Source organism: Puma concolor, chromosome D4 (assembly GCF_028749965.1).
Source record: "Puma concolor isolate L17-30 chromosome D4, mPumCon1.1.hap2, whole genome shotgun sequence".
In the NCBI taxonomy this organism is placed as follows: domain Eukaryota; kingdom Metazoa; phylum Chordata; class Mammalia; order Carnivora; family Felidae; genus Puma; species Puma concolor.
Genome location: NC_141679.1, coordinates 28,424,621 through 28,448,914, shown reverse-complemented (window position 1 = coordinate 28,448,914; position 24,294 = coordinate 28,424,621). Strand labels below are relative to the sequence as shown.

At 48.8% G+C, this 24,294-nt stretch overlaps 1 protein-coding gene across 7 annotated transcripts in view; it reads right to left on the bottom strand.

Annotated features, from left to right (window-relative positions):
* The window catches only part of DAPK1 (death associated protein kinase 1), a 186,912-nt gene that overhangs the window by 16,177 nt on the left and 146,441 nt on the right, over nt 1-24,294 (bottom strand). For all 7 annotated transcript variants that reach the window (XM_086685143.1, XM_086685140.1, XM_086685138.1 and 4 more), the window contains exons 19-20: nt 17,451-17,528; nt 4,704-4,926 (exon numbers count right to left, since the gene is read on the bottom strand). In XM_086685143.1, the coding sequence (XP_086541269.1) occupies nt 4,704-4,926; nt 17,451-17,528 (301 nt within the window). The remainder of the gene's footprint in view (nt 1-4,703; nt 4,927-17,450; nt 17,529-24,294) is intronic.

Genomic DNA, 24,294 nt, shown 5'->3' with positions numbered 1-24,294 from the left:
ATAAAACCAAAGCTGGAGGCACCACAATTCCAGACCTCAAAATGCATTACAAAGCTGTAATCATCCAGACAGTACGATACTGGCACAAAAACAGACACGTAGATCAATGGAACAGAATAGAGAACCCAGAAATAGACCCACAAATGTATGGCCAACTAATCCTCAACAAAGCAGGAAAGAATATCCAATGGAAGAAGGACAGCCTCTTCAGCAAATGGTGTTTGGAGAACTGGACAGCAACATGCAGAAGAATGAACCTGGACCACTTTCTTACACCATACACAAAAATAAACTCAAAAGGGATGAACGACCTAAATGTAAGACAGGAAGCCATCAAAATCCCTGAGGAGAAAACAGGAAGCAACCTCTTTGACTTCAGCCGCAGCAACTTCTTACTAGATGTGTCTCGAGAGGCAAGGGAAACAAAAGCAAAAATGAACTACTGGGACCTCATCAAGATAAAAAGCTTCTGCGAAGGACTGGGACCTCATCAAGATAAAAAGCTTTTGCGAAGGAAACAATCAACAAAACTAAAAAACAACCAATGGAATGGGAGAAGATATTTGCAAATGACAGATCACATAAAGGGTTAGTATCCAAAATATAAAGAACTTATCAAACTCAACACCCCAAAAAACCAAATAATCCACTGAAGAAAAGGGCAGAAGACATGAATAGACACTTCCCAAATAACACATCCAGATGGCTCACGAACACATGAAAGATGCTCAACATTACCCATCATCAGGGAAATACAAAACACCACAATGAGATACCACCTCACACCTGTCAGAATGGCTACTAACATGAACAACACAGGAAACAACAGGTGTTGGCGAGGATGCAGAGAAAGGGGAACACTTTTGCCCTGTTGGTGGGAATGCAAACTTGTGCAGCCACTCTGAAAAATAGTATGGAGGTTCCTCAAAAAATTAAAAATAGAATTACCTCATGACCCACCAATTGCATTACTAGGTATTTATCCAAAGGATTTAAAAATGCTGATTTGAAGGGGCACATGTACCCCAATGTTTACAGCAGCACTATCAACAACAGCCAAATTATGGAAACAGCCCAAATGTCCATCAACTGACGAATGGATAAAGAAGATGTGGTTTATATATACAATGGAATACTACTTGGCGATGACAAAGAATGAAGTCTTGCAATTTGCAACTATGTGAATAGAACTACAGTGTATTATGCTCAGCAAAATAAGTCAAAAAGAGAAAGACAAATATATGATTTCCCTCATAAGTGGAATTTAAGAAACAAAACAAATGAGCATAGGGGAAAGGAAGAAAAAATAAAATAAGAAAAACAAAGAAGGAAGCAAACCCTGAGAGTTTGTTCTTTGTAAAAAGTTTTTTATGTTTATTCATTTTTGAAAGACAGAGACAGAGTACAAGCAGGGGTGGGGCAGAGAGAGAGGGGGACACAGAATCTGAAGCAGGCTCCAGGCTCTGAGCTGTCAGCACAGAGCCCGATGCGGGGCTCGAACCCACAAACTGTGAGATCATGACCTGAGCCGAAGTCAGATGTCAACTGACTGAGCCACCCAGGCGCCCCTGGAGTTTGTTCTTAAATACAGAGAACACACTGAGGATTATGGAGGGGAGGTGGGTGGGGGGATGGACTAAATGGGGGATGGGCTTTAAGGAGGACACTTGTTGGGATGAGCAGTGAGTGTTACACGTAAGTGATGAATCACTAAGTTCTACTCCTGGAACCAATACTACACAGTATGTTAAGTAACTTGAATCTAATTTAAAAAGGAAGTGAAAAAGACACTTCTTCCCACTTGTTCTTCTCTGGGGACAGCAGGCAGCAGCCCCTGCAGGGTGGCTCCTGGACACTTGCTCCCCCTCTGCTCTGGGTCATCTCCTTCCTCCTGCAGCCCCACATGCCACAGCTGTGATACTCAGCTGGCCACAGAGCGAGTGTATGTGTGGTGGCCAGACCACGCAGCGTGGGGTAGGGACCAAGTGACTGAGTGCCTGCAGACAGGGGTGGCAGACATGTCGCCTGGTCTTGGCTTTCTGGCTGGTGTCAGCCCCCAACCTCCAGCATGTTCAGGAGATGACCTCGGAAAGGGCCAAGTTGCTAACGCGAACCAGCTCCCTGCTGTCTGCGAGATATGAATGCACTCCATATAAATGGAACATTTATATCCGATATCGGGGATGTGAATCAGTGTACCCAGAGCTTCCAATTTTCCACAAAGAGCCCCGTATCCAAATTTCTTGGTGAATGAGTTCTGAATGTCAGCAGTAAATCCAATTTTCCTCCTCCCCGTCTCTTGTATCACATATAGCTGGGTTTCAGCCTCTGCTTTAGACACATGTTATGTCTCTGAGGCCCAGGTTACTTCTCTTTAAAGTAGGTTCATGAGAATCCAGTGAGATGACATATGTGCGGCACCTGAACCCAGGTCAGCACAGAGGAGGTCAACCACAGGCCGCTCTCCACTCTTTCTTGCTTCTAGGTTTTACTGTGGTCTCCCCAAGGGGCAGCCACTTTGCCAGCTGGATCTCCTTGTGGTGTCCCCTTGGCCTGCTCTTGTGTCTTTCCAGCATCTGCCACTTTCTTCAATCTTGCGAATCCCCAAGGGGACTTTCTTTCACACGAGTGACCAGGGAGAGCAGACCTGTGCCTCCTGAGAGAACAAAGCCGCCCGCTCCCAGGAGAAGGGACTACCACGTGATGGTCCCTCCCTTCAGCTGCTTCTGGTGGCAAAACCAGCATCGACGCCAGGGCACCAGGAAGATTCTAAAGAACTGAGTCACGTGGGACACAACAGCGAGCAGTGATTACCTTCTAGCAGCCCTGTGGGGAAGCCCGACCCCACTAACCTGTTATCTTGACAGAAATTTGAGGGTTCGGACTGGAGAGACAGCTCTGAACAATTCTAAACAGAGGAAGACCCTCTGTGTCTCTGCCGACTGCGGCCAAGTGGCTTCTCTGGTCCAGAGCAGACTTCATCCTCCACAGAACCTTCTGTGACCGAGCCCCACGACCAAGTCTCCCTCAGAGCTGCCTGGAGGACGCTGCTATAACACCGTGACCCTGGCTGATAATGCAGCTTTCCTGAGGTGCGTTTTATCAAGGATCTACTTCCAGATTCTTCCAGATGTGGAAGATGAGTGGAGATGTTACTTCGGAGAGGTGAGGGATGCACAGGAGATAGAATCTGTGGCTGGTTCAGTTCAGCTCATGGGCTTATAGGGCATAATCTTCATACCCAAAGAGGACTCACAGACATTGCAGATCCCAGGTCTAAATAGAAGTCTTTGTCTTTGTCTCTGTCCCTCCCCCTTTCCCTCTCTCACACACAGATACACACTCACAAACAAGGGCGTGGTTCACACACAGAGGCTGAACCTAATCATTAAATCTGGAAAACTACTGGCTTCAGACAAGGTGAAACCCATCTTACAAACTGAGCCCAAATTATGGGAGACAATGGGAAAATGTGTGTCTGAAATGCCCTTATACTCCAGACAGAGTTGTAAGCATCGTCCCTAAGCACTGGCTCGGGAGTCAGACACATCAAGAATGCCAGCTGTGTGACACCGGGCAGCCCATTTGACCCCTCAGGGCTTCAGTGAAATACCCTGCAGGCTGTCGTGTGGATCAAAGGAGGTGTCACACGTACCACATTTTGTCCAGTGCCTGGCACACACTCAGTGCTCAGAAAGCACAAGCAATAGGTGTGAGCGACACTGTAGTCATACTAATTATAAATCCATTGTGGTTATTATCTCAGCGCCTGCTTGTAACTCCACTGCTGTTCAGAGTAAAGAAGTTGAAAGGGCGTGTAAATCTCAGTCAACTGTCCCCCAGCCCTGACAAATGCTCCCCAGACACTCCTCCTCACGGACAGAGAGACTGCGTAGAAACAAAACGGTAAAACCGCTGTTTTCAATGTGGGGGGACTGATAAGACACCTTGTAATATCACGGGTAGAAACTGAGTCCCTGCACAAAATGGAGAGTGAGGAAACTGTGAAGGGTTATATTCTTATCTTTGCAAAACGGGACTCCCCCAATCAGGCTGCGTATGAGTGGATGGACCAACCGCAAAATCCTTAGGGAGCCTTTCGAAACCACCAACCTACTTGGAGTCACACAGGGATGGAACCGAATTTTGTTGCTGTGTTCCTGAGTCACTGGGTGTGCCCAGCATTCCAAAAAGAAAGCCTAAGGGGGAGAACCCATCTTGGGGCCAATATTCGACGTGTACAATCTGGAACCTGTATTTGTTCATGTGACTTGTGTCTTCAAGGGCTGGGTACCCTGGTCTGTATTTTTACCCATGTAGCAGATATGTTCTATTCTGTCCCATTGCATTTAAAATACATTCACATAAACTGCACATAGCATACAATTCACCGCATTACCCATTTTAGAGTAGAACACGACACCATTCTGTGATCCGCGCATTTGCAATCTGGATCTTTGTGTCAGTGACCATGACTTTGGTGAGGTCCTGTCCTTGCTATTACTGGGGCATCTGCACAAGCAGGCCAACACATGGCCCACAGCCGGGGCAGACTAACACCTAAAGCCACCAAGACAGTGAGATCTGGTCACCCCAGGCCAGGTAACCAACACAAAGCTAGCACTCCTCCTAGACCGTGACAGGAGACAAGCACAAAAGCAAGCACCTAGTGGAGAGGCAGGGGCAGGGGAGGAAGCGCCTACCTGCTGGTTTGGATGCCAGGGGTGAGGGCGGGAACCTGGCGGAGCTGGCGGAGGAAAGTCTGGGCCGGCGTCTTCTGAAGAAGCTTCTCAGCAGCCCACACTTGAGAGACTCCACCAGGGTGGTCTTCCCCGAGCCTGAGTGGCCGAACAGCTTCAGTTTGATTCTGGATTGGAGGTTCTGTGTGGGCCGCAGCTGCTGGATGAAGAGTCCTCGGTGCGTATCCTGCACACAGATGAAAAGGGGTACATTAGCCACAGAGAAAGAGAAGGCTCTGAGCAAACAGCCAATGCCGACTCTTACAGTTAGGAACTCTCGCCGTGTCCTTCCTCAGAGTTCTCTGGTGATGAGAAGGTTTAAGAGCTACTCGCTTGGGAACTTTTAAATATGCAATACAGTATTATGAATTGTGGTCCCATCCTATACAGCACATCCTGGCATTTACTTATTTTACCCCTGGAAGTTTGTACCCTGGTCTGTGACGCTTACCTGTGTTGCAGACATTTTATTCTGTCCATGGTATCTATAAAAATGATTCATGTACAGTGCACATAACATATAATTGACCATTTCCGAGTGACCAAAGTTCTGAGGCTTTACTGCATGTACAATGTGTACAACCAGCACTGCATTGGGATCCAGAGCATTTCCACCCCCTAAGGAAGCTCCGTAGCTATAACCAGTCACTGCCTTTCCCTGCCTGGGCCCTGGCAACCACCGGTGAGCTCTCTGTCACCAGGGAGGTGCCCGTGTCCATGGCATTTTGGTGCACAAGAAATGGGGTGGAGTAACTCCTGTGAAGCCATCAATTTAAAGGGGAACCAGGGCCAGCCCATCAAGAGTGGCGAGGGACCCCTGCTCCTCTGTGTGGAGGGGCCCCGTTCCCTCACGACACCATGATGGCGCCAGATGCTGAGAAGGGGCATCAGGAAGTACATACATGATGCTGTGGTGGGGCCGGGGACCCCGTAACCTTCCCACTGTCCTCTCTCAGCCCTGCAGAGAGAAGCAGGATAATTCACACATTCACTCACTCGCTCATCAGCACACATTTATGGAGGCCCCCATGGGCTGAGCAAAGTGCAGGGAACAGGAAGGTGTAGACCCGACCCAGATCCGTGTCCTGGGGACACAGAGACACGTGAACACTGACACCAAAGACAACAAGAGCACTTTGATACGACAGTGTGGGCAGGTGTTCTGTGCACCCAGAGAGCCCACCTGGACACCTGCACAGTCAGGCACGGCTCTCGCCGCCCTGGCTCCATCCACCCTCACAGCCAGCCTGCTTTCCCACCCCCAGCCTGATCCTGGCCCCAGAACAGGGGCCTGTTGGAGTGTGGGGTGCAGGCTCAGGGTCCTTCCCCGACCCAGGATGGTCCCTCCGCTTTAACCTGTTAACTTCCATACATCCGGGGGACCGCTTTTACTGGGTTCTCTTCCAGAACGTTCCTCCCCAGGAGGCTCCAGCCCAGGTGGGGTTCTCCATCATGACCCCGCTAGACTGTAGGGTGTGGTGGGATGATCTTCCCCCTCAACTGGGAGCCAACTTGAGGAGAAAGTCGTGTCCCCAGCACCTGGCAGGGAGGTGCTCAATAAAGGGGTGTGTAGAAATGACAGGACTCAGGGGGACCTGCAGGAGCCTCTCAGAGGGAACTGCCTGCTTTTAGTCTCCTGTGATCTCAGGCCTGGCAGACTCTGCTTCCAGCTCTCACCCCGGGAGGGGGGATGTCCTGCTGGCCTCTTCCCGCTGAGCCGCGGTGGCTTCTTCCACTGACCACTCAGCAGGCTCACCTGTCAGACTCCACTCCTTCCCCATTTTCTCTGTGTGACCCTGACCTTCCTTCTCCACATGGCAACACTGCCTCCTAGTGGGCACGGTGGGAATGGGCGCTACGTTTTCAGTTCTTGATGTTGGGGGTGCTCGTGGATGTGGGTGCTATGTGTCCACACACGTTTACACATGTCCTGGACGGTAACAACTCCCTGGGTTCACCTGAGCGCTGAGTGTCTGCTGAGCATTTATTTAAGAGAAAAACTTGCTTATGATTACATGACCTTAGGCTTAACTGCATGCCACATATGACCCAGCCTGTTTTGGAGAGTGTGTTATCTCAATAGTTGAGGTTTCCAAGAATGCAAATGCATAATAAATTGGTTTTATATATATATATATATATATATATATATATATATATATATATATATAAAACCCTTCACGAGCTCCTACCCTCACTTGCGAAAATCAGGTCGACAAGCTGCTACAGTGTCCGCGTGCCATCCCAGCACTCCAGGATGCACGGGTGTCTGCAGGCACTTCAGAGTGACCGTGCACGGCTCCCCATACCTGCCAATTTCACTACAACCCTCATGCCCTGGGCCCCAGCATTTATACACTGCAACACATTATATTCCACTATAGATATTCCCTTTGATGTCTTTGGTATGTCACAGGGAGGCCATTCCATTCACATTTAACATAATCTGTGCAGGTACTTGTCATCTATGAATACCTCCCCCTGCCCAGTGCTCTGTAGAACTTGACGTTGTCCTTATTCTAGCTTCTCCCTTAGCCGCAAATTCCAATAGGTTCAGACACAAAGCCCTGCAGGGGAGGGAAAGGGCTGGGGGACCCCTGAATTGTGACCCAAGTCAGTGCAGAGGCTGAAGACGTTCTGTTGTGACACAGTCACTCATCCCAGAGCTGCCCACCAGGCGGGAAGAGATAGGGCGCTCCCTGGATCTCTCCCTGATGCCATGTAGTGTTACAGATAAGCCCTTGACCCCAGAAGCAAATCTGCCTCCCAACCCTCTAATTTATCCTTCAAAGCCTGCCCTTTCCCCTTCCTTTCCAATCAGTCCCTGGCACTCCCTTCCCCTGCACAGGAAGCATCTAAACTGCAGTCACCATGTCCTGTGAGCATCACCATCCACTAGGAGTATCTCACCAAGTGGAATAGAACATTCTCCACCTATTTTGTAACACACAGCTTACTAACATATTGATTCTTTTGAGGACACCAGTGTCCTCTTCTCCTGTGACAGGGGAAAGGCAGAAAACCTGCTTCTGGCTGTAATCCAACCACCAGCTCCCGGGGACAGTGTGCAATTAGTTGGTTTGTGGCCCTTTTCTGCTTTGTGCACTTCTGATCTTGGCACCTTGGCTTTGGCCATCACGTGCCCTGTGTGCCAGATTGAGGGTATGTGTGTCCCCTCTGCCTGAGTCCCTCAGGCCCTTGCAGTCTGAAGACCTAGAGGCTTGGTAACTATGGCACACTGCTGCAGCCCCAGAAAACTTCCAGAAGTTTCTTTGGCTTGCTCCAGGGCAGCTGAGGGAAGTCATGTATATGCTTTGCTCAGTGCTGCCCTCAAATGACTACAGTTCACTCCTTTAAATTCCATGCAGGGTATTGGGGGCTAGAAGCTGCAGGCAATGTGTTTGCTGCTTCCCCGGCCAGACCGAGAACAGAGGCAGACAGGGATGAAAACTCTCGCTTGGTCTTAACTCTAGTCAAGGTTCTCTGTGTCTTGCCCTGTCCTTGGCCAAGTTAGCTTAGTTTTAGCAAGAATCCTGTTCAGTCAGTTTAGTAAAAATCCCACTCCTTCCTATGTGATGAAATTTCTCACCTCTCCCCTATATCTGACCACCTGGCCTGCTTTGGCAAGAATCCTGTTGAGTACGTCCCTACACACAGGCTCTGGGATGCCAGTGTGATAAGGCGAGCCATGCCTCACGTTTTCCTTCTAACCCCCAAATCTGACCCAGGGACACTCAAATGCTCCCAATGACATTCCTTGTATACCCCACGCTGCTCCCCCATGATGCCCTTGCCAGGGGTTCTCCCTGCTTCCCCACCTGCTGGCTGTGCTGGGACTGACTCATCCACCCTTCACCTTCTCTTTGGAAAGAAGACAAGTTTGGAAAGAGCTCCCCATCAAGATGGACAGATCTGCCATAAGGCAAGAAAGTAAAATATGAGTCTTCTCCTTTCTAAGGAGACCCAACCTGGTCCTGCAGGATAATCCCTCCTCTTGCTCACTAAGAGCCTTAGAGAATCTGAACACACCGATTTTGATGCAGAAGTACAACAGAAGATGCTGAAATCTCTCCCGGACTGCAGGTGGGTGGCGCATTTTCTCTTGTCACCAGTAGGCGGTGGCACAAAGACTGTTGGGGCCTAGAGCAGTGTCCCAGGGAAGGCAGCTGCCATCACCAGACAGGCGTGCTCTCCAAGGCTGACTGTGGTTCTGACGCAGAGAGGGCCTGAGGAAGACAGTGAGTTTGCCCCCCTCCCCCCGCCCCACAGCTCTGAAGGTGGGAGAACACCGATTTCTTTGGAGGGAGCACACAAGTCCCTCTGTGGTCTCTACCTACCAGGAGATCCAAGGCCACCTGTGCCCTGGTGGCCACAAAGCCCCGCCTCATCAGACCTTCCTGCATTAACACCAAGGACTACCGTGTTTCCTAAATTCTGGCTTCTGCCTTGGAATATTCTCCTGTGGTTAGTGCAGAGGTGAGGGCTGGGGTGGCCATGGCGGTGAGCCTCTAGCAGGTGAGTCTGCCAGGCTTGGGGAGAGGTGGGGAAAGCAGCAGGGAATGTGAGGATCAGAATTCTGAACCAGTCCTGCCTTCCAGGTGGTCAGAAGGTGTATTTGTGTAAGTGGGAGGCACAACATGGACTATTTCCCCATTTGCTTTTGTTAACTTTACACTTTAAATATTTACCCAGGGATGGGCACCCTCCATCTGCACTCCTGCCCATGGGTCACAGTGTAACTGAGCCTGGAAAACCCCATCCAAGTGCCATCATATCTCACCTGGCTTCCAAGACCACTTCCTACCTGGTCTCTGTCGGGGCAGTCAGAGGGCAATTCCCAAAATTAGAGTCAGATTTTGCTCCCACCTGCTGAACACAACTGGACCAAACCCAGTCTCCTGACCTAGGTCTGTAAAGCCGCCTACCTCTCTGATCAGTCACCATTCTCTCCCAGACCACCAAGCTGAAGTCCTGGTGCAGGCCCATCCCCCTCCTTTTTGTTTTCTAGGACACACCCACCCAGCTTTTTACTGCCCCAGGCCCTTTGCACTCACTTTTCTCTCTGCTTCCTCCCCACCACCTTCTCTGGTTGCCTTCCCTCTCCAATCTTTCATGTGTTGGTTTAAATGTCACCAGCAGAGTGGGTGGAAAGTAACTCCCCTCCCTTCTCTAATTTCACCCTGTTTGAATCCCTGCACATACAGCAGGGGCAACGATCCTTCTATAAAGGGCCAGGTGGTCTCTCCTATGATTGTCATGTACGCAGAAACCGGCCATAGATAGTAGAAAGTCAATGGGTGTGGCTGTGTTCCAATAAAGCTTTATTTACAAAAACAGGTGGTGGACCCACTTTGGCTGGGAGGCCATTGTTTGCCAACCCCTGACTTACCCCATCTGGTATTTTTCTTTATTCGTTTTTTGGCTGAGTTTTGCTTCTTTTGTTCACTGTGGTCTCTCCTGTGCCTAGAATAGTTCCTAGCGTATCTAGACATTGTGAATATCTTTTAAATGAATATTATTTGGTAACTACATTGCTCTTTGATGCCCTGGGGAATCCTGGTTTCTAGCTAACTTTCTTCCTGCACCTTTACCCCTGGCAATTTAGCTCCACTTTCCCATCAGCAAAGATAACTAAACATCAGCAGATTGACAGGGAAGACCATCTGAAATCTGGGAAAGCCAGATAAGAGCATAGGGAGGTGATGTGGCTTTCCCCACATGGCAGGATGCAATTAGACCCAGCAGGGAAGGAGCAGCAAGTCTTAATTATGCAAATGTAGTTTCCTTGTGCTGAATTTTAAATTCTGGGTAAATTCTACACTTCATCCTATTTTCCAAAATATTCCCAGGCACCTTTCTTCACTGTCTCATCTTAGGTGTAAGAACAGCAACTATTTTAATGTCAGCTTATTAAAATCTAATTGGAAGGACAATCAAGCCCCCCAGTGTGAGGGCACTGAACACGCAGGTGGGAAGAGACACGTGTCGTGGGCTCTGCAGGGGGCACCAGAGGCTCCAGCACACGGCTGCCCCCCAATCACTTCGTGGTGAACTGAGTCACAGCACACCTCGCCCAGCTCAGGCCTGTCCCGGGTTCTTCTTTTCCCCACAAGCTCTGGCCTGGCCACCCCCACCCCCACCCTGCCCAGATGCACTGGCTGCAAGGTCTCATCTCTCCAGGGTCAGCCCCCCTGAGCTGTCTAAGGACCCAAGTAGCCTCTCGCTGTGCTCTGGCCAGTCCTCTGCTGCCCCCTGCAGGTCAACAAGATGACTTAGGTTTTATTTCTGGAAGAGGAAGCCCCTGGCTTCCCCAGCAAACCTTTAAAAATCTGTTCCTAGGCTTGTCAACTGATTAGACGTGAATTCAAGGGGGCATTTCTGTTGCTAATTTGGTCCACTTGGAAACCTATTTCAAGGCCACCCCCCTGCTGTGCAGATACAGACTTATCCCCATGAATGTGTTTAGGATCCACAGGGAGGGGGGTCTTACAGAGGATGGTTCTCTCCCAGGGGTGTCAGGAAATGTGCAGTTTTTGATTTCACAATGAATGCGGGAGGGGCCAAGATGACTGGAGCTGCTTGGGGGTCCTCTTATCTTGTAAGGACAGGAAGTCCCACCACGCCAAACTGCCCACTGCACCCTGGTGAGAAAGACTGGGAACATCAAGAAGAAATGACATGGAAAGGAAATTGGTGACACGATGCTCCTATGTACAGATTGCCCTCTTTCTTTCCCTTATCCGCGGATCCTGGTGTGATCACTCTCCTCCAGGTGACCCGACTTATAACTGCAAATACATCTACTGTCTTGGCTTCTCCGTAGGTATCACCTGCTCCTCCTGACAACCTACCACAAGTCCTTGCTGACGTCTTCTCCAGGGTCACTCCTGTGACGCCTCAACCACTTTCAAGAACCAGATTCCGGGACCGGGCGTCCCCAATTCCAGGCAGTTACTTATTTGAAAATATATTTATTTTAAAAGACACGAATGTGGTTAGAAATATGGGGCAGCCAACCTCTCCCTTTCTGCCTCATCAGGAAGCTGAGTCTAGAGCCTTCTGAGGGAATGACTGTGGCAAACAAATCATGCATCTCAGTGAACAGGGAGTCCAGGAGACTCCGCTGAGGGGAGCAGGCCGTGGGGACCCCTGGAAGGAGATCGGGGCTCACCACACAGCAGGTGAGCTCAACACGGGGAAAGACCCCCGTCCCACGGCTGGTGAGGAGTTGGCACTGAAGCCCGAAGCCCACTGAAGGCCACAGGACATTCTTATTTCAGGACTGACTCTGGGTGCTGCACTGATGAGCGTGTGCGTAGCCTCACTGAGCCCCGCTTTCCTGCAGGAACGTCTCCATCTTTGGGATGTTGTAAAATCACAGCACCTGCCTCACATGGACGGTTGAATGATGGCTGTTGTAACGCTGGCTCTCAAGGGGGCCCACTTGCCTTGCTCACACTCCCACATCTGCTCCTGGGTGCTCGGTGGGCCACCACAGGGAAATCCTTATGTTTCCCCGGGACTCAGAGAGTGGTTTGCAGGCTACCGGCAACAAGAGCAAACACACGGTGCTTACTGTGTGCAGACACTGGTGTAAAGACAACATTTACATCATCACCATACTGTCAGGCAGCTCTACAATTACCCCATTTGACAAACAGGAAACTGAAGCTAAGCAGCTTTCTATTTCCCGAGCCAGAAAACAGCAGTGTTGGGATTTGAACCCAGGCCATCTGACTCCTGAGTCTGTGCACCCAGCCATCACTTTATATCTTTGCTTCTCAAAGCAAACGGAGAGAGGAATCTTTCTGTGGACTCTGGGCACTAACAGGGATGATGTCCTTTGATCACAGGTATTAAAATGACTTTTTTTGCTCTGACCTCTCCTTAGAGAAAAATCCCAGGATAATGGCAAAATATCAGACATTGGAATATTCTCTCTCCCATCCGTCTTTTAAAAACCTAGGCACCCTTGGGGCGCCTGGGTGGCGCAGTTGGTTAAGTGTCCGACTTCAGCCAGGTCGCGATCTCGCGGTCCGTGAGTTCGAGCCCCGCGTCGGGCTCTGGGCTGATGGCTCAGAGCCTGGAGCCTGTTTCCGATTCTGTGTCTCCCTCTCTCTCTGCCCCTCACCCGTTCATGCTCTGTCTCTCTCTGTCCCAAAAAATAAATAAATGTTGAAAAAAAAAAAATTTAAAAAAAAAAAAAATAAAAAAAAAAAAAATAAAAAAAAATAAAAACCTAGGCACCCTTCTCACTGCCACGTAGTACTCCATTGTGTATATAAACCACCATTTCTTTATCCATTCATCAGTTGATGGACATTTAGGCTCTTCCATAATTTGGCTATTGTTGAGAGTGCTGCTATAAACATTGGGGTACAAGTGCCCCTATGCATCAGTACTCCTGATCAGTATCCCTTGGATAAATTCCTAGCAGTGCTATTGCTGAGTCATAGGGTAGATCTATTTTTAATTTTTTTGAGGAACCTCCACACTGTTTTCCAGAGTGGCTGCACCAGTTTGCATTCCCACCAACAGTGCAAGAGGGTTCCCATTTCTCCACATCCTCACCAGCAACTATAGTCTCCTGATTTGTTCACTTTAGCCACTCTGACTGGCGTGAGGTGATATCTGAGTGTGGTTTTGATTTGTATTTCCCTGATGAGGAGCGACGTTGAGCATCTTTTCATGTGCCTGTTCGCCATCCGGATGTCTTCTTTAGAGAAGTGTCTATTCATGTTTTCTGCCCATTTGTTCACTGAGTTGTTTTTCGGGCGTGGAGTTGGAAATATGGCCCTTTGTAGCAACGTGGATGGAACTGGAGAGTGTCATGCTAAGTGAAATAAGCCATACAGAGAAAGACAAATACCATATGTTTTCACTCTTAGGTGGATCCTGAGAAACTTAACAGGAACCCATGGGGGAGAGGTAGGAAAAAAAAAAAAAGAGGTTAGAGTAGGAGAGAGCCAAAGCATAAGAGACTCTTAAAAACTGAGAACAAACTGAGGGTTGATGGGGGGTGGGAGGGAGGGGAGGGTGGGTGATGGGCACTGAGGAGGGCACCTGTTGGGATGAGCACTGGGTGTTGTGTGGAAACCAATTTGACAATAAATTTCACATATTGAAAAAAAAATAAAAAAAACAAAAAATAAAAATATATATGTAATAAATAAATAAATAAATAAAAAGCTGGGCACCAAAACACAAGGGCGCCAATTGGTGGGAGAAAATAAAGGAAATCCGAAACCGGGACAGTTCAAGAACGCACCTACTGTGATTTAAAGATTCTAGACTGGAAGACAGCCTACCGCCTCCCCTGGGCACACAGGTTGGCAGGATCACCATACGAGCTTCCCTGTATTTGTATTTCCAATCATAAAAGCAACGTAAGCACATGGCAGGAAATCTGGGATCAGATTAAGGGAGAAAATACTTTTAAGCCCCTCAGTCTGATCCCTCTCTGCTGTCACTGGAGAGCCTGTCCTTCATGTACTTCGGTCTGGGCTTTACTCACTGTTTCAGACCTGTCACCACAATAACTTCCGGCTTTGCACCCAGTGTGGCCATCCACTTTAAAACAAAAGAATGGGCCTTTCCTGTGTGTTAAACATGGCACAGCCCAAGGAAAAGCTGTGTCACCTTGTCCGAAGAGGATGTCTCCACGGGTGATCCACCAGACAGGCGGGGATCATGGTTTGCCACTGATTTCTGCTTAAAAATGAATGTCTGTCCCATCCCAGGGTCGCAGCTCTGCGAGAAGTCTCTGAGATGGTGAGCAGCACTCCAGGCCCAGAAAGATTCGCCAGAGGCTTCATTGTGAGGAACGCAGCCCACCGTGACCGCTGAGCCCTCTACATGCAGCAGGGACGTCACTAGGGCTCAGATTCGGGTGGTGGCACCCCGCATGGGTGAGAACCCTCCTCCGTGGAATGTGGGAAGCCTGAGAATCCCTGATCCGTGAGGTGTTCAGCCTAATGAAACCTTCCTCTCCACCAGTGGACTCTAAGAGAGATCTAACAATTCACAGTAAAACTGTGTCCTCATCAAGTGATTGGGAAGGCCAGATTTCAGGTCAGTTTCTTTTTGCTGTTGATGGATACTACAATGAGTGATCGACTTACAACCACCCTTCTCTTGTGACATGTCACCTATAAACATAGGCTCTGCACTCAAATGCAGGGCACCTTGCTATAAAGTCCACCCAGAGTCAAAGGTTGCAAACACTGAGCCAATCCGGCCGGTTGTTGTGTTCCAGACTGTTCCATTCTTCCATGTGCTGACTGACACACTGCTTTACATTAAGGGAATTTGGAGATCAGGAGACTTTGTGGGCAAGTTCCTGGTTGGTCTGCTGATAGTGACTCCCAGGCTCCACCCCCTCTCTTTCTGCTTGTAAACAAAACACTTTCCCTTGTTTTTCTAGTCCAAATTCTCCTCCACAGTGAGACAGTGCACAGCAGTGCAGAGTGGGAGAAAACAATGTCTACATTTAACGCATGCATTTCCTGTAAGAACATGTGAGTAAGGCTAGGGGTGCCTGGGTGACTCAGTCAGTTGGGCCTCTGACTCTTTTCATTTCAGCTCAGGTCATGATCTCACGATTTGTGAGTTCAAGCCCCACACTGGGCTCTGTGCTGACAATGTGGAGCCTGCTTGGGATTCGCTCTCTCCCCCTCTCTCTCTCTGCCCCGGCCCTGCTTGCATTCTCTCTCTCAAAAGAAATATATGAACAAAAAACATTATTTAAAGATTTAAAAAAAAGAACATCTGAGTAAGGCTAAGGACATTTTTCCAGACTCCTCTTTCTGGAATTTCCAGAAGGAAGGGCACATTGAATCCCTGCAGTGGCCGGGGACATCTGTTTTCACGGGTCGTCTTCCTACTGCCTTTGCAGCCAGGTCACAGACTCCGAAGCACAAAGGTGTGAAGAAGAATGATCTCCCCCAGCTCAACTCCAAGGCTGGGAAGGAAATTACTGCACCCATGTCCTCTCCCCCACCCCACGGCCAGGACCCTGGGACCACTATGAAAATTCAGACTCTCAGTAGCTGTGGAGGGTAAGAGGTGATCATCCCTCCCAGGACACTTCCAATTTGTTTTTTTTTTAAATATATATTTATTTAAGAGAGAGAGACTGAGGAAAGGGCAGAGAGAGAGGGAGACACAATCCCAAGCAGGCTCCAAGCTGCCAGCTCAAAGCCTGATCAGGGCTTGATCCCATAAACTGTGAGATCATGAGCTGAGCCATAACCAAGAGTCGGTTGCTTAATCGATCAAGCCACCCAGGCGCCCCCTCACTTTCCAATTCATATGGCAGGACATCTATGGGATACCCCAAGCTTATTTTTGATAATCCCTTTCCACTGAGCACTTAAATCAACTGAATTATTATTTATTTCTAGAAAGTCTGTCTTTGAAAAATTACTACATGATTATAGTCGGCCCTTGAATAACACAGGGATTAGGGGTGCTGGACCCCCACACAGTTGAAAATCTAGATATATTTTTGACCCCCCCCCAAACTTAACTACTAATAACACTCTACTGTTGACTGGAAGTCTTACTGATAACATAAACAGGTGATTAACACATATTTTGTATGTTTATATGGACCATGGACTATATTCTTACAATAAAGTAAGTTAAAGAAAAGGAAATGTAAGTAAGAAAATCATAAGGAAGAGAAAACAGATTTACAGCACTGTACTGTCTTTAAAAAACGTGCATAGAGGTGGACTTTGCACGGTTCAAATCTGTATTATTCAATGTCACCTATATTATAAGGAATTTGGAAAAAATACAGTAGTGTTTACAGAAGGAAATGTTAGTTACCAAAACACCACTGTTAATATTTTCTATGTATTTCTATGTATACAGGAGAGATTATAATGTGCATATGTATAATTTATCTTCTGCTTTGAAACCCTGCAACATCCTAAGCACTGAACTTTTGTTACTAAAACCTCTTCAGAAATATTTTAGTGTTCAAAATGGTTCTACCCTGTAGCTGTATAACAATTTACTAGACATTATTGTTGGTCATCTGTTTCCAATTTTTATTATTGTGTCATATATAACTATATAACTATATATATATATAGTTATACATATATATATATGTATAACTATATATAACTGCAATGAAACCTGCATGCATAAAACACTTTTTCCTGCATTTCTTTCATTTCTTTAGGATAGAGTCTCAGACACAGAGGTCCTACCTTAAAGGGTGTGACTAATTCTGAGGACTCCTGATACACATTGTTATGATCTGGGCTGGAAAGACACACCTGCCATTTACTTCATTTTGTCCTGTGTCCTTAAACCTTAGAGCAACAGTGTTTCCTGGATCAGAGCGTATCATGTGATATCTGGGAGCTCAACACATTAAGAAGGAAAGAAGCAGTCAGCCTTCTCATTTCCTGTCTACTTTGTGGGGACGGTTATTACAGAGAGGGCGGGAGGAGGGAAACCAGGCCTAGCAACTGTAAAGAGATCAAATGATTTCCCAGTCCAAACACAGAAGAGGAAACTGATAGGTAGCTGATGCATTGATGCTAACTGTATGCAAACCACAGGACAGGGACAGACACCTTTCAAATAACCCGTGTGCCCAAAGCCTCATTTTGTTCATCTCATTCTTTACAAAGAAAAAGGCAGACCTTTTCATATAAAACAGAGAATTTCAGACCGATAAACAGCATTTCTCACCTTCCGGAGCCTTGCAAGCAGACCTGCTACGTGCTCGTGCTGTTCTGATTTAGCCAGCTCTTCTGCTGTCTTCCCATCCTGTTGGAGAAAAAGGATTAGTTTCTTTCCTTCGCACAAGAGCTGTTTGTTCCATACATTAGCTCTGCCTTCGGAGGCAGAAATAGGCGTAACAGGCGTCAGAAACAAAGAAGGTGGATAAACAGTGTGTCCTAGATTCTTTCTCTTCTGTAGAATCCTTATTTCACTGGGCTGCCCAGGAAAAGAAGAGGAGAATTAGGAAAAAATTGTGCACTGGTGCCTTGAAGTCCATCGGTGCGATGTTTCAGACCCACAAGCTTTCATCACACTTGGCACCTCGCTAGCGAGCAGATTACCCCAAATCCTGAACCCCTCTCCAATAAAGCAGACAATGAAGACTTTCACAGATGCCAAATTCTAGTTAGTGCTAGCTAATGACTTAAATTCCTTCCAAGAACAAACCTCAGCACTCATAGGATGCTAGTTACTGGTAATAACTGTGCATTTCAAAGAAAAGGCTTAGTTTTATGGACCATTTTGACCTAAAGAGTTTCAGTGAACATAAAAGAAGGACATCAGAGTCTGCAGCACCTTTCAATTAGAGAATTTTCATAGGGCTGCAGTTTCGTAGCGAGCAAATTCACTTCCATTTCTGTGCCATGAATAAGCACGACACCGGCTAACACGTACGGAGCACCTCCCGATATCATGCGCCTGGTCCAGCTCTCAGGGCTGTGCCTGCACTGACCCTCGGAGTCGCCTGGGAGAGGCAGGCATGGAGGCTGTTCACGTGCCCCCAAGGAGGAAATGGAGGCTTTGGGACTGTTCTGCTGCAGTTTTAAAGACATTACGAATTTGAAAGTAGAAAATTGCAATTTCCATGCAAATACAAGCAGTATCTTTTCAACAAGAAGAGTTAGAAGCATCTCGGCCCCTCTCTCAACGTCTATCAGTAACCGCTAAAGTTCCATTCCCACGGAAGCTCACGGACGCCCGAATCTGATTCACAGCACATCTTTGAATTTCTCAACTCGAGTCATAATCTGAGCCATGAGCGGGGTTTCATGAGACCAGCGTTTCTCAGCCTCAGCACTGTTGACGTCTGCGACCAGATCAATCTCTACTGTGTGGGCGGGGCTGTCCTGCGCATGCGGGATGTTTAGCGCATCTCTGGTTTCTGCATCAGATGCCAGCAGCATCGCCTTCCCAAACACGTGACAACCCAAAGTGTCTTCATGAGACAGTATAGGGAAAGCAAAAGGGACTTAACTCCTATAAAGCCACTGGTCTAAGGCAAGGGTTAAATGTTTCCATAGGCTTAGAGACAAAAATCTCCTTCTGGAAGGGAGAACAAGGGAGAGATAAGAGCCATTAGGGAGTAACGGTGGTCTGGGCAAAATTAGAAGTAGCAATTTAAAGCCTCCTTGCACAAGTATTTCTGTTTTCCAGGAGTTCTAAAGGAACGTTGAACATGGGGAAAGGCATCCTGTGATTGTCTTGTATCCACTAAAAAGTAACAACCACAAGATAATGCCTGTGGGACTGAAGGATGCTTCCCCACTGCTTGCTCTCACCCTTTGGAAACGTGCCTTTATAAGCCTTGCATGCTGTCCCTTCTGGGAGCAACATTCCTCCTGCTTGTTGGCTCCCTCGTACACAGGCTATCTCTAATAAGTTCTGCCTGCCTACTTTCTCTCAAGTTTAGGGTTGAGACTCAAAAACCTGGTCTTGGGGGTCCAGTAACAACATTCAGACATTGCCAAGCGTTCCCTGGGTGGTGCGAGATGGCCCGGTTGAGAACCACTGCCTTGGGCCGAAGCTGGAAGCTCACGTGGGTGCTCCGGGGAGGCAGTCTCCAACCCATCTCTCGCTCTCCCTTAAAGTCCCCAGGTGTCTCCAATGGGCAGGTGAGGGCTTCTCGTTTGCTTTGGGGTCAATTAGGGACCTTGTCGGACACCACAGCCCAACCAGGAATTCATGCCCAACTGCCCAGATCCTTACTGACATAAGAAAAGGCTTCAGGTTAGTGGTTCCCAAATCTGACCGCACACTGGAATCACTGGGGTCCTTAGCACCTCCTGGTGCCTGCACATGTCCACTCCCTCTGGATACTCTGCTTCCCTAGGTCTGGATGCCACCTGGACATTGTGGTTGTGAGTGCTCCCAGGTGATTCCATCGTGTGGCAAACTTTGGGAACCACTGTCCCCACTGGAAAAAACTGAGTCTTGACTGAAGTTGTGTGCCTTCTGGCCACAGCACTTCTCTCAGAGACCCCAGGTCTGCACATGACACAGGCAGAGGACCTTCACTGGCAAAAGTCAGTGTCCATCGCAGAGCCTTTCAAACAACAGAAAAACCCCCATCAACCACATGTCCTACATTTATACAGCACTTTACAGTTTGCAAAATGCTTTGCCCTAAGAGACACTATTCAGGCTCCCAAAAGAAAAGCCTGTCAGTGTAGTAGAAAGAACTTTGGAGTCAGGTAGACCAGGTTGAAGTCCTGAATGTGTCCCTCACCAGCTACGTGGCCAGTCACTCGGCCTCCTGGAAAATTCTTCATCCGTATGGCGGAAACAGACACCCTCACCACTTGAGCAGATTAGAGAAAACCAAATAGAAAGAACAGACTATCAGTCGTGGAAAAGGAAGCAGCAATAATTATTAATTAAAGAGCTGAGAATTCAGCCTTTCTCGGAGGGAATGGGGTAGGAGCTGGAAGTTTGCATTCTTGGCGTTGCTCTACCGTGGGCCCTTGCTGACTCCCACAAGCAATTCTAACCCTTAGTGTCTTCTTGGTTACAAACAGTGGTCTGGGAGGGCCTCATTGAGAAGGTGATGTTTTGAGTTGAAACCTGAAGGAGATGAGAGGGCAAGCCATTTGGATACCTGAAGAAAGTCCTGTGAAGAGGAGCAAGTGCAAAGGCCCTGAGGCAGCAGCATGGCTATCATGTTCGAAGAATTTCAAAGAAGCTCATATGACTCATGTGGTGCAGGGGGGTCAGAGGGAAGAGATGGAGCAAGAGATGGGTGTCAGGGAGGCAATGCGAGGGGCTGATATTTAAGGGAACCCCCAACATAAGGACTTCTAAATTGATGGGGGGTCTGAACAGAGAAGGGACATGTTCTGATTTATATTTGAATAGAGTCACACAAGCTGCTGCCTGAGAAACAGACTGGACACGTGAGGGTAGAAGCAAGGAGATCAGTTAGGAGACCAGAACAAAGAGCACATGATCATGGCCAAGGGTTCACAGCTTCATGGGGGACCAGCAGTCAATTCCAACAGAGCAAGAAAGGAGAGCAAATCACACCTGCCAGAGGGGGCTGGGAAAGAGGAGGCTGTCTGGGGCTCCAGTTTAATATCGAAAGATGAGAAGGAGTTAGTGTCCCAGAATCCTCCTGCCACTAATGTCATCTGCTACTATGTGCCTGGGTGCCTGCCACGAGGCATTAAAAGTCTCTTACTCTGGGGGCGCTTGGGTGGCTCGGTTGGTTAGGTGTCCAACTTCAGCTCAGGTCATGATCTTGTCGTTCCCAAGTTCAAGACCTGCATCAGGTTCTGTACTGACAGTTCAGAGCCTCAAGCCTGTTTCATATTCTGTGCCTCCCTCTCCCTCTCTGCCCCTCCTCTGCTCATGTTCTGTCTGTCTGTCTCTCTCAAAAATAATAAAATAAACACTAAAAAAGTCTCTTACTCTGAAAGAAGGAGCACATCATGTTACCTTATAGCAGGGAAGTGTGTGCACAGGCACCACATGCAGGGAAGGAGGGGGTGGAAACGCATGAGATTCCAGAGGGAAAAAAGAGCATGTGCCAATTCGATGAGGTGGGAGAGAGCGAGGGGATTCCCACGACCTGCAAAGAGCCCTGTTCTGCCAGGTCCAGCTGAGGGGGCACAGGGGTGAAGGGTGAGGCTGGGCAGTGGAGGTCGGAGTTCACTGGCTCTTTCCAGAACCATAGATGTGGCGATCCAGACCCAGATCTGAGGATGAGCTGGTCCTGGGGGTCCTTAACAGAGGTCCTTAACCAGACAGAGGCCAGAGAACACAGTGCTAGGAGACCAAGAGGAACCCAGGATGTGGTCCCCAGGAGGATGCAGGGGAGGAGAGGCAAGCAGAGCTTCCCCTTCCCCGGACCGGGTGACGTGCCACATGCTGACGCCCCCTGCAAAGGTCAGATACTGACAGAGATGGGCAGAGCCAGAGGGAGAGGACGAACGCGGGGGCTGGGACCCTGTGACGGTGGTGCCCCCCAGAAGGAGTCTGAGGGGGTGCTCTGGGACAAGCGGGGCTAGAGCCGGGGAGGTGGGCCTGAGCCCAGGAGCAGCTGCAGGCCTGGGTGGTGAGAAGGGGGGAGGCCACCGAGATGGACGCGTGGCTGGAAGAGGCGAGCAGAGGCAGGAAACGCTGCTGGCACGAAGACAGGCAGGGACACGGTTGCCCCAAAAGTCAGGGCAGGGTTATGCTGTGCGGAGGGTGATGCAGCGACTGAGAAAGGCCCCAGGGTGGTGACCTTAAGGTTCTATTTCTTGACCTGAGTGCTTATAAAGGTGCTGATGTTATAATAACAATTCAGTAAGTTTTACTTTTGTTCATGTGCTTTGCAAAAAAAAAAAAAAAAAATCTGTGTTATATCTTACAATAAAAACGTTTTGAAGGAGAGAGAGACCAGGAGGTGATTGGGGACTGGACCTAGAGGCTGGAGTCCAGCAGGGACTGCACGGGGGGAGAGGGGCCCGGAGCCCCGGAAAAAGAGGTAAGGCGACCACTAGGGGGCGCTGCAGGGTCGAGAGCTGAGGTCAAGGACCGGAACTCTGGGGCTCAGGCAGCGGGGACAGAAGGAGAGGAAAGGCGCCCCCCCCCCCCCCCCCGCCCCGCACTGTTTTCTGCCAATAAGGAGGCGGCTGCTCTCCAGCCCTTACTACTCAGTGCTTGAAATGAGGCCCAGAAGAATGTGAAAGATCTCAATAGTTTTAAAATACGGATTGCAGATCGAAATGATAATATTTTGCATGTTTTGTGCTCAACAAAATATATTCCTGAAATTAATTTCTTCCATTGCTTTTGTTTTTGGATATGGCTTCTGGCACATTTAGGACGGCACCTACTACGCGTGTTAGGGCTCTGCTGGAGATGTCGTCAGCAGGGAGCACGGTGTCTCCATGATGATCCCCTCTCCTGCTGGACACCTAAGACAACTGGGAGAGGGAGACCTCAGTCTCCACTGCACGGCCTGGGAGGCAGGGCGCAATCCGGCCCTGTGCATCCCGGCCCGCCATGCTATACTACAGCCCACCGTCCTTCAGGCTCCTGGAAGGCCTTGTGGCTTCTCACAGGGTGCTCCCTACACTCTCCCTGAGGAGCACTCCCAACCCACGGAAACTCCCTCAGGGCCCTGGTGCATAACCCTCTGGAGACCCCATTAACTGTACATTTACTGCTGTGGCTCGTGGGTCTGACTCTCTGTCAAGAGACTGGAAGTTTTCTGAGGGAGGAGAAATCACCTGCCTGTGCCCGTGTTCCTGGGTCCTAGCAGTGCTTGGTGCACAGTACATGCCTAGTATTTGGGGAATGAAGAAAGGAGTAAGGCACGTGAGTGGACTCCTGGGTAGCAGGGAGGCCCAGTGGTGAGCAGAGAATGAGTGGGGAGATACAATTGAGGGCTCACTGGAGGGGGAGGCCACTCGCGGGAGGCAAGGAAATAGCTGCTGTGGGCAAGGGCTCACAGAGGTCGTGGGGCAGCACTGGGGACCCAGCAGAGGCCTAGGGCAGCACATGTTAGCGTCCCCAACCTGTGACATGTGGCAGAATCAGCAGCTGGTATCTTCAGAGCCATCCCTGACAGTTTGTTTTTTATGAGGCAACATTTGTGACAACAAACAAAAAAACTTCTCCTCATAAAAATGCACATAAATACTCTATTGTGGAGTAACTGAACTGAGTGCCGAGACATGGCTGGGCAGGGTTTGATAATGGCACACGAGGCCTAGAAGCCCATGCATGGCCATGCAGGGTTTTGTGATGGGCAAGGAGGTATCCTGAGAAAGGGACAATCCCATCTAGAGCACTGGCCTTCACTGGGCCTGCAGAAAAGCCCAGCACAGGGCTCGACACTTACAGAGAATGGGCCCACTACTTGTGAGGACAGAATGACATCAAAGGAACATCAGTACAGTCAGGGAGGCAATGTCTCCGACCAGAGGTCAGTAATTTTCTATAAGGGGCCAGAGAATAGATAACTTCGGGCTCTGTAGGCCATAGGGTCTTTGTCGTAACTGCTCAACTGTGCCCTTATAACGTGAAAGTGGCCACGAATACGTAAATAATGAGCCTGGGTGGGTCTCAATAAAGTTTGATTTATAGAAACAGCTGCTGGGCTGTAAACTATGAGCATGGCTGGGTCCCAGTAAAACTTTATTTACAGAAACCAGGCAGCGGGCTGGATTTGGCCTGCAGCCCGTGGTTTGCCAACCCCTACATGACTCTCCAAGAAATGAGGCCTTGATTTTCCCAAAGTTGGCTGCCATATTTTAAAATCCCAATGGATTTCCTCAGATGCACACTTTACATCAGCGAAGCATTAGTGAGGTTTAGCAGACTCAACCTACCATTAGGCCAGAAACAAGTCAAATGATAGAATTTCACTGTAGCAGTAAAATGACCATCTTATCGCATCAGTCCATGTATTTTCCCTCTTTGGTATTTCATGAACTGTAAATCAAAGGGCTCCTCCTGGAGGGTGGTGCCAGGCACGGAATGAGGGGTGGGGAGGTGCCGGGAACAAAATAAGAAAGGCAGACTTTTTAAACAAGAGAGAACAGCT